Genomic DNA, 18,266 nt, shown 5'->3' with positions numbered 1-18,266 from the left:
TTCTACCTGGACAAGTGCACGTACAGTATTATGTTGCCTTTTTCTTTAAAACTGCCCTTTTCCTTATTTTAAACCTAGCCAAAAAGCCACGTGTTGACTGTGAAAAAGTGGACTTCATTTATATGTATGTTCATTAATCCATGTTCATTTTTACAGCGAACAATGCGCTTGCAGCACAGCAAAAAATAGACTCTGCCGAAATGATCCCTGCTCTGCTGCAAACTCACTGCTTTTGGGACGCACTGCTGGACAGCAACCGCGTGCAATGTGAACGCTCCAATCCGTTAACATGGGTGCGGAAAAAAATACGCAACGCATACGCACTGCAGACAGAGTATGAAACAGGCAATGCAGAGCGCAGCTAAAGAACAACAACAAAAAAAAGAAAGCAGAAGAAGAAAACAACGAGCTCCCTCATGTGGCTAATAGGTGAACTACACATATAAATTTTAATCAAGAGTATATAGCGCACTGAAAAATAGTGCTCGACTTGGCGACCCAAACAATATTTCCCGCGACCCACTTGTGGGTCGGGACCCCGCCTTTGGGAATGACTGGTTTAGAGCACTTTGATGCTGCGTTTAAACTGCATTTTTGAAGTTCAAACTTTGGGGCACCATTGAAGTCCACTATATGGAGATTATTCCTGAACTGTTTTTCTCAAAACACATAATTTCTAATCGACTAAAGAAAGAAAGACATGAACATCTTGGATGACAAGGGTGTGAGTACTTTATCTGTAAATATTTGTTCTGGAAGTGAACTAATCCTTTAATGCATACACTGAATATTGTCAATGTCCATAAAGTGTCCCAATATTTTGTTATTAACTTTTCAAATAACTTTTCTGTGAAGATTGTGTAATCCATATTATTTTATCTATGTTAGATATGTTTAAAACCATTTTGGTATTCATTGCGTGAAAAATATTGACAAATTTCACTTGTAGTGCTATTTTCATTGTAAACAACAATTTTGCCTATTATAAAGAGATATTTTTATTTTGTATCATTTCATTTATTTATTCATTAATTTATTTATTCACACTTTTACAATACATGCAGTGCTAGCTATGGATTTAGCTTTAGCAAGACAAAGACATCTGCCATTTTGATCCAGAAATGTCTACAGTGTAATTTCCACCACAGAATGTGATCAAATATACTACATTATATCACAGGAGGTATGGTGAAATGTTGACATAATTCTTCATTTGTTGGTGGATATGCTATATAAACTATCGAGAGCTTAAAGAGTTTATTTTCTAAAAGTCGCAAAGTGGGTCAAACATGCCCATAGTTGAAGAAACATGCATGACCCTTCATCTCAGCATAAAGATGAGTCAGGTCTTGAGTGCTGCCTGATTGAAAGTCTGCAGTATTGCTCTTGGCGGTAAACAGCTCACATGTGTTGCTGTGTAGACGCTTTCATTTTTAAACTCTTGATCGTGGATAGGTGATTGAAATCTGATCTCAGCTTTGATCTGTTGAAGTTGATTCAAACACAAGCTTGTGCAACTCACCAAACACCACAAACACTCTGAATTTCAGAGAAGTTTCAGGCACATTACGTTCAGCTGCATATGTGGCAAGAACACACTTTTATTCTCGTCATCTGTTTTTACTTTTTTGCAATTATGTGCATTTTTTTTCCGCCTTCATTTTAACTTTGCATTGTTTATGAGTTATGGTCCGCATACATGTGTGTCTAACACATGCCTGATGTTCTGGAGCATTACTATAAATTAATGAATCCAAAGTGTCCAAAAACACATTGAGAGAAGGCCTTTCGGCGGGGGATTCGTTCGTTGTTGCTAGGAGAGAAGCGGGAGGCGCGCGCTGTTGCATAGGAATGGAGAAAACAGCCCGCTGGTTCATGCATCTGAAAGCATTTAAATCGAACACAGTCACACTTTCCACAGAGCATTACATGCATACCATCAGCCCCTGCTTCCTGCAGACACCTGCTCTTCCTGTAGGGGGCGCCACGCAGACACACTCATCATCCGGGATGGAAGGAATAACCTTTCAGTGCTAAGATGAAAACTACAAACAAATTCCTCATGTTTGGAATTTCCTCTGGAAGTTTTAAAGGGATGCAGATGTTGTTTTCTTGTATCATACGCAAACCACATCATTGAATAATCGCCCCACACTTAAAGCAGGAGGTTTATGGTGTGTGTCATTGAATGTGTCTTTTGCACTGGGAATGACATTAATTAAGAGGCGTCCCTGAATGTAATCCCACCCAGGAGTCGCACACTTCACTGATTCAGCAGCACACACTCCTGGTGGTCCACAACGTCACAACAATCAACGCTGATGAACAACTTTTATTTGCGTTGAAGAAGTTGTTACATGTCTATTTTGGGTCAATCCCAAATTTTAAAGTATAAAAAAACGTCAATAGTTAAACAGATTTCACGAACGGTTGCCAGATATTTCCTCACCATCAAAGCTTGTCAAGCAAATATTTTTGACAGCATGCAGGCAGTCTGAAAGAAGAAAAATGCATATCGCTGGCACACTGAGCTGAATGTTGATTTCATGATCCTGTACTTGGAGGCTATCTGGCTGCGTTTGGAGTGGAATACTAGCTAACTCCCTACTGAATTTCAATCAGTAGTATGCAGCATTCTCAGGACCTCATCATATATTTCATATAAGTACCATCCTGTTATCATCTATCATCAGTTTTGCATTTGTAACCTTAATTTTGTGTAAAATGGTTCAACATTTGTCACAAGGTGTTAAACAAGTGTTAAAAATCATGTCCACCTTATTTTGCAACCCAAACGTAAGCTAATTTGTTTGAATGTGCAAGATTTCCAATTTATTAGCTGTTGTAGGTTAACAACTAGAAGAATGAGAAAGTGCAGTGAACTATTTGCACTACAAACAAGTGTGTCTATGGGGAAGTCTTGCACAGTAAAGTAACAAATAGCCCGCTATTGTGTTAAAAATAAGGCGAATAGAAATTAAATGTCAATTCAAGTAATGTCAAGAATAATTTACCCAGCATAGTATAATCTATACTATACATTTTGTGGGTATTATATGCATATGCAGAAAATGTGTATTGTCTGCCTAGTATGCATACTGTATTCTGCATCTGTAGTATGTTATTCAGAACATAGTCTGAAATTGAATGAGGAATAATATATTTGTCACTGAACTCCCTCTCTGATTGCATTACATTGGGTATAAAATGGATATAAAATCGGGTATAAAATGACAAGCAAGAAGTCATATCTCAGTCAATAACTGGCCATCCCCTGGAACCGCAGGGTGTTAAGATTGCATGCTCATGCAGCGACTGCTGTTATTTTTGAACGGTGCGTATTTGCATGTCAGCCATAAAGTGCGCAAGGCTGTTTCTGTGCGTTTCTGGCTCTCTGGGGACCGAGGAATGAGGCACTCCTCTTTTGAGGGCGCTGAAAATTTCAGCTTTGCATTTTCTCTCTGGCTTTAATGTGTTGCCTCTTTTTGGGCCCCAGCTTTGATCTGGTGCGGGATGTGTTATCATTCCGTCATGATGAGCTCATGGAGTGGACGGCCTTTGGCTTCACACTGGTGTGGAGAGGTGTAATCCACCTGGAATCCATATGTCTCTCCTAGTGTGTTTATAGCCCACGTCCAGAGAGACTGAGTGCTGGCCAAGTGTGAGTCTAATATGAAGATGCTGCCTATATAATCTGGAGTTTGTACAGCTCTTTAGTCTGATGATTTCACTCAAATGCTCCATAAAGTATATTTATGATATATTACATGAACAAAAAATTATCCAATATAAAATTAAGCAGTCATTATCTCTCTCTCTTTCCATTAGAATTTAAGGATGTGGCATGTGGCCAAGTATGGTGACCAAACTCCAAATTGGAATCAAACAGGAATCGAGTCGAATCAGTTTATGTAATACTGGATAAACTGGATTTTTTTTTTTTTTTTACAGAATACTTTGTTCTGTTATGGAATCTTTATTACAGATAAGTATACAAGTACTTATAATAATGTTTATGATAGGGATGCACCGAATGTTTGGCAACCGAAAATTATTCAGCCAAAACAGCGAATATAAAATAGAGAAAATAAGTGACAGAGCTGCACACACTTGTTAGCCAGGGTTCAAAGTCCAAAGCGCAAGGGAAATCTGCGTGATGAGAATCAGTCATAAATCTGCTGCTGTCAGCAAAAAGTAGTACTGAGGTCTTGTGGGTTTCCGCCAAAATACATTTGCATACATTCATAAATGTTAGTATTGTAATTTTACTGTTGTTCTGTAAAATAAAATAAAAAAAGTAACACAAAAATAATGATAACAATTATTACATCAGCTCTATTAATACTTTTGTCTACAAGAATGTTAAAAATGTTCAGTGTTAAATATTTTTAAATTGTTGTTTCTTTGAAAAGCAGGACAAAACTGTAAAAATCTAATATTGGCTATTTAATTTATGAAAATTGGCAGAATACTTGAGGGTAAAACACAAAAATCCGTGTTTGGTAATCGGCCTATGGCCTTCGGCCCAGTGTGTAATTTTGTTCGGCTTCGGCCAAGAATTTTCATTTTGGTGCATCCCCAGTTTATGAGCAATTAAAGGAAATTGGCCGTTTAATTCTGTAAGGTATTATTGTAGTTCTGTTTAAAGCTGTGCTTTCAATATCAATAACAAATATGTGGTTTTGTGTTTGATTAAATTATTTAAGAAAATAATTTAGGGCTGGTTCCACATTCTCATTATTGTTCATTAGTCTTATTGCATTTATTTATTTATTTATTTATTTTTGGCCATGTTAGTTTCCTAAATTTTGGGATCTCTTCTTGTGTCTCAACTTGTAAGTGCTAAATAAGATATTTTGATTTAAATCTTTGATTTAAAATTTAGTAGAACAAATTTGGACTTGGGATGTCCAATTTTTTATGTTAATATATTTAATATATGAACAGTTTGGTTCCAAAATGCAATAATCGCCATTTAAAAAAAAGTTCCTGCCAAAATCAGTATTGTATCTGGTTGGTATTGAAAAGTCAATTTTTAATTTTACACAAAATGCAATATCCGCCGTGTTATTCTGTCATGTTTTCTCCCTATTTTGCAAACCGCAACAAAATTGGCAACTTATTCCTATTAGCGTAGAGCCCTGATTGATTTATTGCATTTTGGGGTAAAAAAGCACCAGTTTTGGTAATAAATCTTTGAAAATAAAAATCTGGATTTTAATTTTTAATGTTATTATAACCTAAAGATGCTATGTTAAAGTTTGAAACAGAAAATAAATTTTTACTTGATTTATAGCGTTTTGGAACCAAACTACATATAAACCCTAATATAAGAGGTTTTATAAAGAGTATATTGCAGGTAAGTATTGCTGATATTTTTAGCAAGCGTCTTCCCCAACACTCACGGGTTATTATTATACTTGTCTTATCACTAATGTGTCAGTGTAAATCTGTATGGTAAATTGTTTGCTCTTTTTTTGTATAGTCAGACAAAAGTGTGTTTGATGTGGCATCCATCACAGCTCAGGTGCCGTGAAGGTCACAAGCCCAGGTTCTTTGCGGTTGCAGTTGCCAGAGTCTCAGGCGTCGGACGGGTTGAACACAGCCTGTATGAAAATTAATGGGTGCATTTGTGTGGGCATAGCATCTGAATTAGCAGCATCTCCAGTCTTATTTACAGTACAAGCTCCCCATCGAAGCGTCCTGCTCTCCACATTGGAGGCGTCCTGTGGTTAAGGAGGTTTGGAAAATTGACCCTCCTGTCTGACTTGTGGCTAGGCGGAAGCACTGTCGCCCTTTCCTTAAGTCCCTTCCTTCTGCTTTTCCCCCAAAAAATCCCCTTAAAGAGTGCAGGATGAGAAGGATTTCCTCTGGTTTGACGGCACATCTTTAATTTAAGTCTGCTCGTCTTCCACTCTTCTCCGAGCACAAACCCCAGCCAAAGCCGGCGGCCTCTGCGGAGCTGGCATTCCCCTTTCCCTGCCGCGTTGCTTTATTTGTCCTTCCTCGTTCTGCCTTCTCATCTCACCCCTCTCTGTGACGGATGGTGACGGATTGTCTGCTCTTCTCCGCTTCCACACCCTTGGTCAGCCTTTGTTGTGTTCTCACAGCAATGCACCTACATAGAAGATGAACCTTTGCCTTCTGGAAACTTGATGATGCTCACTTATAGAACTTATAAAAAACTGAAAAAAGTAATGGTCGTTTTCTGCCAGGTTTACAGACATTTTCTTCTAATCCTAAAACTAAACCCAGTGATTAATTCAAAATATGGGTAAATCTCCTGTGAAAAAATCACAAAAAAATACAGAATGGGTTTTCAACCCATGGTCAGTCTACACAACCCTGTCAGCCCTAATGGACAGAACCTACATCTGTACACAAAACAAGGCAGTATTCACTCTTTCACATGTTGCTTACTACAGAATACACTATTTTTGTTTCGGTTTGGCCAGTGGTTCTCAGCTGGTTTTGCTTCAGGATACAACTTTTCATACCAAGTGTTGACACAATGAAGTACTGTACCAAAAGTATGTACTATACAAAAGCAAACTACTATGTAACACTATTAACATAAAAGGCCAAATAGGAGGATGCACGCTGTTGTATTAGTGAGATCAAAGCAGCAAGATGAAGACTGAATGCAGATGTAGGGGTTTGGGTTTTTCAGTGTTCACTTTTATAACTTTATAACTTCTGCTTGACAGGACCATACAAAGTTGTGTATCTTTAAGTTAAAATTTGGTGCTTTAAGTTCAATTCTCTCATACTGACCACTGGATGTTCAACATGGCATCTTATTGCAAAGAACTCTCTGAGGATTTGAGGGATAAGAATTGTTGCTCTCCACAAAGATGGCCAAGGCTATTAGAGGTTCAGTAACACCCTGAAACTGAATTACACTACAATGGTCAGGGTCATACAGAGGTGAAGTTGAGTTCTGTGTGTCAGGTGCAGAACCTGGCTTCAAAAAACAGATGCATGAGTGCTGCCAGCATTGCTTTAAAGGTTGCAGAAGTAGAAGGTCGGCTTGTCAGTACTCAGACCATACGCCGCACACTGCAACGAGTCGGTTTGCATAGGCGTCGTCCCAGAAGGAAGCCTCATCTGAAGCTGGCTCACAAGAAAGCCTGCAAACAGTGTGCTGAAGACAACCTGTCCAAGAGCATGAATTACTGGATCCATGTCCTGTGGTCTGATGAGACTATAAGATAAACTTGTTTGGCTCAGATGGTGTCCAGCATGTGTGGCGATGCCCTGGTGAGGAGTACCAAGAAAATTGTGTCTTGCCTACAGTCATGCATGATGGTGGTAGCTTCATGGTCTGGAGCTGCATGAGTGCTGCTGGTACTGGGGAGCTGCAGTTCATTGAGGGAAACAAAAAAGTTTGCATACATCTTGCAGAATTATTATTTTACTAAAATAAAAGGGATCATACAAAATGCATGTTATTTTTTTATTTAGTACTGATCTGAATAAGATATTTCATGTAAAAGACATCTGCGTGTAGTCCACAAGAGAAAATAATAGTTGAATTCATAAAAATGACCCTGTTCAAAAGTTTACATACCTCTAAAGGAAAAACAGTGCATTAAAAGCCAAGGGTGTAAACTTTGAACAGAATAAAGATGTGTACATTATTTTCACCCCCTGGCTCTTAATGCATTGTGTTTCCTTCTGGAGCATCAGCGAGTGTTTGAACCTTCTGTTATAGCTGCATATGAGTCCCTCAGTTGCCCTCAGTGTGAAAAGATGGATCTCAAAATCATATAGCCAATGTTGGAAAGGGTTCAAATACACAAAAATACTGAAAAACCAAATCATTTGTGGAACCTGAAGGATTTTTCTGAAGAACAGAGGGCAGTTTAACTGTTCAGGGTGAACAAGGGACTCATGAACAACTATCACTAAACGAAAAAAACAACAACACAGCTGTGGATCATTCAGGTAACAACACAGTATTAAGAATCACTTGTATGTAAACGCTATTATTTTCTCTTGTGGGCTATATGTAAATGTCTTGTATGTGCAATATCTTATTCAGGTACAAAATAAGAAATAACCCTTATTTTGGTAAAATCATTAATATTTTGCAGATTCTGCAAGAGGTATGTAAACGTTTGACCTCAACTGTATGTTGATAACTAACTACATTTAAAGCAGCTCTTTATTTACTTATTCACTTTTGTCACTTTCGCTTTAATTCTCGTGCACTGACTCGTTCGCCACTGAAAAACCAGATGTAACACAACAGCTATTTTCCAAACCACTTGTCCTCCGTAGGGTCCCAGTGTGCTGGATTCTATCATAGCATCCTGGGTCGCTAGTGGGGGGAACACCCTACAAAAATGGACAAAAAAATCTTAATGAATATGTCTCATTAACTATGAGCTTATGTAAACTATAGCAGTGGACCGCCTTGTCTTCATTTTTGCTTCTATGACAATTCTTTTACAATATTAAGACAAACAAAATAGTTAAGTGTCAATAGCCAACACTTTGTCAATACTGCAAACCAACTGACAGTACAACAACATCATAAAACTTGCTTTTATTCATCAGGGATTGCTTGATGATGAATAGTGGTTTCTTTGACAGGTGGTTAGAAGGGAGGGGTTGAGAAATAAGAGGGCTTGATGACGTCAACCAAAAAATTAAGTTGTTTCAGAAGCACAAAGCAAGAATGTCTTCACAATAAAACCCAGAGCACATATAAAGAAAGTTAAAAGGAGCAGTTTTGGTTTCATGTTGAGTGTGTTTAAACAAATTTGTGATTGCTGTTATTGTAACATGAATAGGATCTTGTTGGTGTTCTTCACCATAAGGACAGACAAACAGAATCAAACCACTAACTAAAACCTTTAACTCACTAACTAACTAATCCTCTCTTTCTCACATTGAGCTGCTCCTTCTTCTCTCTGGAACGTCTCAAAATGTTCAGAGAGAGCTATTTTTGTGGCTTCGCCTTTTTCTTGTTTCTTTCTTGTTTAGACGCCTGTTTTTCTTTTTCTTTCTTTCTTTCAGTGTTTTTTTGTCTGCTGGTTGCTCCACATCAGAGATGAGCAGAAGGCTCTTTTGTGTGTGCTCTGCCCTGAAGGCATTCATGTTGCAAGACAGATTAATAATTACAGACTACACAACAGTCAGGGAGAAACAATTTCTAGATCTTTTGATGTCAAACATGAGAGAGACCAAAATTACACAGAAAAGAGGCCATAGAAAAAGAAAAAAGGTCCCCAACTTTTTTTTTTTTTCCTTTTTGCGTTTGTTTTGTTTTTAATTTCCTCTTATTGTTATGCCTGCTTTGTATGTGTACACTAAATAAGACGATAACTAAAGAAGGATGTCCTTCTCTTGAACTGATGATGTTAATTTAGAGAAAGTGTATGTATATACAGTATTATATTATTTATATTTGTAGTATTTTGTGTAAAAGCAAATGCTGTTATTAAAATTTTATGTTTTCCATATGTTGTTATTGTAAATCATGATTACCAAAATATGTTTGAAGAAAAACAATCCCCGCATTAAATGTCTTGCGTCTTATATCATTGAATGTCACATATTTTAAATCAGTGGTTTTTTAGATGTGCTGGTTAACTTGTTTGATGAAGTACTAATATATAGTTTCATGGGCCCTGGTGAATTGTTCTCTCAATGAAAAGTAATTACCACAGTAATTACACTCGTTTGAGGGAGGGTGAGATGTGCCACACACACATACACGCATGCACGGATATAGACAGTGAAAGCAGGTTGACGAGCTCTTTGTAGCAGTCTGGCTTGCATCTGACAGCTCTTTTGGCGGTTGTGTCTCAGCGTTGTTGTCAGACATGAGTCTGAGTCGCTGTTTGTTTTGCGTTGACACACATTTGTGCGCTGAGATGGGCGCTATAGTTTTCTGTGTGAACATAAAACGTTTCCCCAATCAGCTGATAAAAAATAAGTATAAAGCTCAACATGCAGCTTTTATGTGACGTGTTTTCCATCTCAGTTATGTTAGAGCACATGAAACGAAGCTGAGTGAGGAGAACTTTCACTCTGTGTTCTGACACTTGTATATACACAGGTTGACCCAATTTGTGTGTTTTTTATGTTGTAGGGTTAAAGAGGAGCAGCTGGTTCGTCTACGGGACAGTCAGAGACATCAGGCCCAGCAGGCTGAGAGCGCACTGGAGAACTTTAAGAAGCAGGTGGAGCTCAGCTCAGAGAAGACCTACGCTGACATGAAGCAACAGGTGAGTCAAGGGCTCCTACGGTTTACCCTGTGTCACAAGGTTCATGAAAGTGATGCTCTGTCAAGCTCACGGAAGCTGTCACAGCATTAGTCTCACCATGAGACTGCTCACTGACCCTCTGACACACATTCTGACTGAAATCCAAATCTGGTATTTTTGGCTGCTATGCAGCTTTTGAAGTCATGTTTACAAGTTTCCAGGTTGCTAGAATGAGCACTTCTGCATGTCTTTAACTACTATGTACTGATAGTTAACAACAGTACAGTACAAAGTAGTCATTACTATGCACTTACTTTAAAAATAATGAATTGTTTTGTACTTACTGTGTTCATGTTGTATCGCAAATCACATTTTCTGCTATTGAGGTGGGATATAGGTAAGTTAAACGACAGGTTTTGTGGTAGGTTTAAAGGAGGGTTGAGGATTAGGGGTATGGTTGACAGTATAACTCTAGATGTAACTAAAGAAATTAATTACATTAAAGGGGTCCTATTATGCTCTTTTACAAAGTCTTGATTTTGTTTTGGGGGTAAACTAGAACACTCTCATGCTTGGTGGTTTGAAAAACGCATTATTTTTTACATAATTTACAATATTACAATAGCTTTTTTCCCAAGGCTGGCACGAATGACTCGATTAGTTTCTGGCTTGATGAAGGCCCGCCTAACGAAAAACAGAATGTGTTGTGATTGGTTAGCAGTCTCACTGCGTCGCGATTGGCGAACAGCTTAGATGGCGTTTCAGTACTGCCATGCCCCTTTCCAAAGCAGCAAGTTCTGTGTACAACTGTTAGGGCAAGCTAGATTAAAGTGACTATTACGTTTTAAATATGGATATTTTTCTTACAAAAACACATTGGTTCGCTACAGGAGGCTTTTATTGACCCAAAAATATACAATGGCTAGATAGCTTATCAGTTAGCTAGAATACAAAAGTCTAAAGAGATGCATTTCACTAAATATGCAAATATTACATATTGATTTTATTTTTATGTTATATAACTTCCTTAGTGAAAAATGTGACCCTGGACCACAAAACCAGCTGTAAGTAGAACGGGTATATATGTAGCAATAGACAAAAATACATTGAATGGGTCATTTGTAAATTTTCTTCCATAAATCAGGGTTTCCGCGGGGTCTTAAAAAGTCTTAAAAAGTCTAAAATTTAAAAATCAAAATTTTAGGCCTTAAAAAGTCTTAAATTCGCTGTTCTAGGTCTTAAATAATTTTACACAGGTCTTATTTTTCCGATGTCCATGTAACGCTACCTCTAATGCTCATTTAAATTCTCTTTCTGTTGTTTCCGTGGTGTTGTAGTTCTTTATTTCACTATTCCAAATATAATTTGCTGAATTTAAACTACAAATGAGACCAGCATGCAATAGCCAATCAGCTTTCTGTTATTGGCGCGAGTCTCTCTCGGATTGTACCGCAGAAGTCAAATGGATTTAACTTTTTAGCTATGAGGAAGTGCAAGTTTAGCGAAACTGGGCTTGGAAAAACTGAATATAGGGCTTGGCTAAGGCCAGTTGCTAACAACTGTAGATTTTTTTCTCCCTCTGTGGAAGTTTCTGCGTCTTCAGACAGAATCGCAGTATTTATATAACATTTATAATATATATATATTTATAAATCAATAAATGTATTTAAAACATTAATCTCACTTTTAATTTTGCAGTGTAAATTATGTAATCTCACTGCTAACAGCCATTTAGAATTTATTGATAAATTCATAAAATAAATTTCAAAGGTACGCATACATTTCAAAAGTAAAAAAAAAAAAATCGCTTCAGAATTTTTTTTTTTAAATCAGATATTTCTAGTGGTACTTTTATGGGGATATTTTGTGTGGAATAGTATCTGCTGATATGGAAAGTTCACTGTATATCGTAGTAATAAATTTAATTTATGACAGCCATGAAATTTTGTTTACTTTTTACATTAAACACATTAAATATCACATATGCATGTAATATAATATCTATTTCCATTACAGGTTTAGGTCTTAAATTTCATATAAGGTGGTATTAAAAAGGTCTTAAAAAGTCTTAAATTTCACTTGTTCATATCTGCAGAAACCCTGATAAATATATCAAAACTTAAATTTTGTTTAGTAATATGCATTGCTAAGAACTTCATTTGGACAACTTTAAAGGCGATTTTCTCAATATTTTGTTTTTTTGCACCCTCAGATTCCAAATTTTCTAATAATTTTATCTTGGCCAAATATTGTCCAACTTATTTATTCAGCTTTCAGATGATGTATAAATCTCAATTTCCAAAAAAATGATCCTTATGACTGGTTTTGTGGTCCAGGGTCACAAATAAATATACTAAAATGTATTTAAAATAAATGTATTTCATGCTAAGTATACTACAAATACATTTACATATTATGTAAATGTAAAATATACTTTTAGTATACTAAACTGGAAGATTTAAAGTCTGCTAAATTGGAACAACTAATTTTGTACTTAATGCCCTTTAATTGTGTGGAAGTAGTGCTAAAGTCCAACTAAAGACATACTGAAGTATATTTGATTGTGCTAAAGTGGAACTATTGCTAGTTGTTACACCAGGCCAGCAGAGGGAGCAGCAACAGTCAGTGTGGGTAAGAGCCCCCCTGCTGGCCTGGTGTAACACAAGTATACTTTAGGTACACTTTAAATATTTAGCATGTAAATACCGATATTATTTAAAGATCATACATACCATAATTTACCATAAAGTTTCCGTGTAGCTTCCAATGCAAGTATTTAAGCACCTTGACTAATTTCTGTCAGCTATTATAGCTGATATACCTGATTTGTTTTCTTTATTTTGCAAGAAAATATAGAGGTGACATTTTTGTATTAAAATATTCTGTTATAACAAGCAGTATTATAAGCCACACATTTTGTTTTGAGCAATACTTTAAAAATTAATAATTCCGTCTAAGGAACAACTTAGACAAGTCCCTCCAAGTTAAGATGCCACTTAGAAAGTCAGTCATACAGTCTCTTTCTGTCTAAATGTGCATTCTTGACCAGAATGAACTGCAATGAGGCAGACGAGTGAAGGCTGAAAATGTGAGACATTCTTTCACTGGTATCTCTGTATAATTGAGTTCAGGATGTATTTGATCTCTGGATTGTTCCAGAGAGTCCAGACAGCAAGTGATCAGTACTGCAGACTGGATCATAAATCATATCCCCTCGTTCAGTCTCACTGCATTCCCCCATATGGGCAGCGAGCATCTCTCAGACGACACTTCATGTCATTAAAAAAGCTTCCAGCATGACCTAATAGTTAGCACATGTGCTCCAATACAATACAAGGTGCGTTGATCTCCCATCTCGTTCCCTAACCTCTCTCACATAAAAACGGTTACGTTATCTTCATTAGCCGCCTCAGCTGTCTTAAAAAGCTTTTACACTGTTTGGATCTGGTTCTCTGAGACAGCAGCCACTGACTTGGTATTAGATGAGGAAACAGAACTCATTGTTAGTCATCAGGAATAGTTACTCATCCTGACATGTATGCTGTATGACTGTTTGTACATTCACCATTTCCATCATAACAATTCCAGCCCCCCAAACAGCGGTCTTCAGTCTTCTCCACCATAGCATCAACACAATGCACATGACTGCAGCCACACATCACATCCTGCACGCAGATGCTGGAGCGGGCCGCTTCGGCGCCATCCGGGTTCACTGCCACAGCTGCGTCCAATGTGTGCTGAACCAAACATTCACGCTATTGTTACCTAGCTGTTAAAAGCCTCTTATTTAGATTTATATAGCATCCAGATATCAGAATTCATCATTTAAATCGCCATTCGAAACTAAATGATCCGATCTAAATTGATTTGGTTTACTTTCTTAATAAATATTACTAGTATTGTTGTGTATGATTCATGATTGCACATTTTTATAAAGAAACCATATTAAAATAAATAAATAAAAAGTATTTATTTAGAGATTTGCTTCCGGCTTTTACTCAGAAGTGCATAAAATAAGATTTTTATTTATGTACTTTAAAGATTAAGCAACTAGTCCTGTTGTTATTTCCGTTAAGATTTAATACTATAACCATTATAAAATGCTTATATCTTCTAAAAAGTTATTGTCACAGTCCTGGTACTGCTTTGCTAATGGCAACATGTAAAAGTTCCATCCTAAAACAAACCACAGCCATTCTTAGCATGTGTGAAATGGAGGCTGCATCAATCTGATTTGCTTCAAAAAGACAGTCCTGTCTCTTATGAAACGAATGCAGAAAAACAGAAGAGAAACTCGTCTTATGTCATTCTACTAAACGCTAGCTAGAGGAGAGACTTGGACTGGACCAATGAACACAAAACAAACAGGCTCAGTAGTATACACACTATGCCTGCTAAATACTCAAACAGAAAGCTGAAGATATGTTTTGTGCTTTGGGCGTCCCCAAATAAAATTGCAAAAAAAAAAAAAAAATGCCAATAGTCAGCCAAACAGTCCCATCCCAAACTTTTAGAGTTGTTGTGTTGGTCTGGTCGGGATTCTCTCTATTGTTCATCATACATCTGCACATTAAGTGAATTGTATAATATTGTTTATTGTCTACAGTTTGATCAAACATCACCAAAGCCAATGCTGTTGTTTTGTTTTCATTTTGTGAGTGTCAGACTATGGAGCGCCTTGATGGTGGAGATCAGAGATATACAAGTAGGAATCGACCCAGGGTCATGGTGACATTTTTGCAAAATGATTTTACGTTGCTTCTTGCACATTTCCTGACACTTTCAAAAGTGCAATGTCTAGTCAGTGGCACTAAAAGCAAGTTGTTTTATCTGAAACTTATTGTGAATCTGGCAACATTTTATTAAGTTTTATCATGGCAGTTTGGAAATTAAATGTCCAATGAGTGATGCTAAAAGGGTTAATGGTATGTTGCACTTGGAAATAAACTACCCCCTACGCAAAAACATAAACAAGCTTTTTTATTATAACTCCTAGTCAAGTGCTGTGCTGTACTAGCTGTGAGCTATCAAGCAAGTTTACCATGCCAGAAAAGCCATGCATGTGGACGTGGTTATGTGATGCAAACATCAAAATGTGTTAGTTAAGAAATCATGGAATTGTGCATATAGGTCTTTATTAATTAATAATCTGTAATCATAATTTGCATGGGAAGAAATGAAAGTTGGTGGTGTTTTACTACTACTAGTGTTCATCACAACTGAGAACCATAATTATACATGTTTTTGGAGTTTTGGAGAGATGAACTAACCGCCAACGTTTATTTGTGTGCTCTCAATAACAACGAAATGTTGCACTTTTTTTAAAAATACTGAAAGCAAACAGTAAGCGCTTTCTGCTAGGGTTGTTGCGATTCCGATACTAGTACGAATACCACAAAAAATTCTAGCACCGGTATCAGCGAGTTGTGGCCGCTAGCTTTGCTTAACACTGCAAACCGGAAATCAGTTCTTCTTCAGTGCTAGGAATGCAAACATAGATAGTTGTCCAGAGTTGCCACAAGCAACCACTGTTTAGAGAAGAAGAAATACAAACGTGCTAGCAGTATGTCTGCTATTTGGCAGTATTTCAGACTGGACCATGGACATGTCTCATATGTAAGGCCCTATGATTTCCACGGAAAACGCGAACGGAATCACAGAATCATGGAATCCAGTCATAAAAACGGTCAGCGCTGCACAGCTCAAACGTAGTGCAGTTTAGTTTAGCTTTCGTTTCATTTGCCGTTTGATGTTTCTCATATGCATATACACTTCAGTACCAGTAGTAAACAAAACCACGTGTCTGCACCATTCATGAACACAGAGACACGCAGAATTCATATTTAAATAGTCATTTTGCGGCTTAATATTTACAAATTTTAGTCCATATCACGATTTGATTTAATTGTAATGACCTAATTCATCCAAACTTTGACAAATTCCGTGACATTTCACGTTAAACTGTAAATTCTGTTTATTAGCTCGGACCACAACGCAGACAAACTTGCACAAACCTAGAATAGCTTTATTCGGGAGCCAATGTTTATTTTGTGACACTGTTACTGCTGCGAGATCCAGTGAGAAGCGTTTGAATTTGCCGCACAATAAATAAGGTTGCTGCAAGATCTAGTAAGAATCACTACAGTGTACATCAGAAAACCAGAAGTAGTACTGCTAACTATAATATATATATATATATATATATATATATATATATATATATATATATATATATATATATGTTTTATACATATTACTATCAAATGTATGTCAGATAATAAAATTACTCTAGTTCACTGTATATATTTGTTCATGTTTTATTAAAGAATACGTCTGAAGCACACCATAAAATAATTATATCAATTCATTCAGGTCTAGTAGTAGCTAAAGCTATATATACAGATACACTCCCAGGTATCGGATCAGTACTCGGTATCGGCCAATACCCTGAGCCCAGGGAAAGGGGAAAAAGTGTATCGGAACATCTCTATTTTCTGCCGTCTCAGTCTCTGTAAACTTGATTGCGAAACTTCGAAACTCTGTGTATACTTGCCTTACAGACATGAAAATATATCTATAGTGAGTAAAAATGTCTATTCTTCTAAATGAACCAATTCAAATATAAAACAGATATTCTCAGATGTGATCCATATGAAACATGCGGGCACATCACTGCTGTGGAAATGGCGAGTCAATGTCGCCGACTTCATTTCTTAAGCCAAAAAAAAAGCTAAGAAAGCATGAGTTTATTAATAAGTTATTAAAATGTTAATGCAATCTCTTTGCTGTTTTTCCCTGACACATTCATGATTATTATATCTGCCGTTGCACTGTGACAAGCTGTTTTTGCATGCGCTTGAGTGCTTATTAGGCTATGTATGCAATTAAAGGCTCATTATTATGATTTATATGGTTTATTAATAAATGTGCAACTAATAGTCGACCAATGGTTAAAATGAACGACTACTAGTCGACCAGAAAAATCTTTAGTCGGGGGCAGCCCTAGAGAAATATAGCCTAGGTTGGTAGGAATACCCCACATCCTGCACTAAATGGGGCACAGCATTCTTTTCTATGTTATTCTGTGTGCTTTTGTATGATCAGTATTGACATGCTCTCCCACAGGAAGCTTTAAACAGGCTTGCATTAAGTCACGTTGGCACAGTGTGGGCAGAGTTCTTCTGGAGCGTTGCACTGGGCAGACTGCAATTGTGTGTGTGTGTGTGTGTGTGTGTGTGTGTGTGTGTGTGTGTGTGTGTGTGTGTGTGTGTGTGTGTGTGTGTGTGTGTGTGTGTGTGTGTGTGTGTGTACTAATGGTCATGTAGTTGTGGGCGAGTGTTAGGGGATGCTAAAGCTCTCGCCGGACTCAGAACTGCTGCCCACATCCTGCTCATGTTCTTTCTGATTCACCTTTCTCTTTCCACCCTGTGTCTCCAGCGATCATCATCTGTCCAAGATTCAGCCCACATCAAAGTGTTCAACACTCTTTTCCTGCCACCCCCTCTCTTTCTCTTTTTTGCTGTCCATTTGCATTCATCTGTTTGTAACAGCATCATAGAAAGGAACGTCCTCTGGATAATCGGACATGGCCTTGACTTACACTTGCTAAATGTAGAATATCCTCAGCCAGCTAAGAGACTGAATCCATTATTCCGATATATATACATATTCCTTTTTATACATATTACATACAATCCATTTTACATTAACTGTTTTTACTCAATATTTGTGCCCTGTGTATTTTTATGCTTCGATTATCAATATTTGAATGTAACTCTGGTAATGTTAGTCTGTTGTGCCTTTCTTGTGAACAATATTTCAACTGTAATTCATTGTGTTTTCTGCTTTCAGATGGAGAAAGTAGAGGCTGATCTGATTCGCTCTAAATCTCTACGAGAGAAGCAGTCTAAAGAGTTCAGTTACCAGCTGGAGGAGCTGCAGCGAAGATACGAGCAGCAGGTCAAACTTCTCTTCAAATCCATTTGCATTACATTAAGTGTGACTAATGGTTTTCTTTTGGTAGAAATGTAGACGAACAAACCGTTTACT

At 37.2% G+C, this 18,266-nt stretch overlaps 1 protein-coding gene across 1 annotated transcript in view; it reads left to right on the top strand.

Moving 5' to 3' along the window:
* cep112 (centrosomal protein 112) overlaps positions 1–18,266 on the top strand; it is a 192,039-nt gene that overhangs the window by 76,807 nt on the left and 96,966 nt on the right. The window contains 2 exon segments of the mRNA XM_073834124.1: positions 10,103–10,238; positions 18,069–18,176. Coding sequence (XP_073690225.1) covers positions 10,103–10,238; positions 18,069–18,176 — 244 coding nt within the window.

The sequence above is a fragment of the Garra rufa genome, chromosome 1 (assembly GCF_049309525.1).
Source record: "Garra rufa chromosome 1, GarRuf1.0, whole genome shotgun sequence".
NCBI classification, from domain to species: domain Eukaryota; kingdom Metazoa; phylum Chordata; class Actinopteri; order Cypriniformes; family Cyprinidae; genus Garra; species Garra rufa.
The sequence above is the reverse complement of the archived record's forward strand: the minus strand, read 5'-3'. Positions and strand labels throughout refer to the sequence as shown.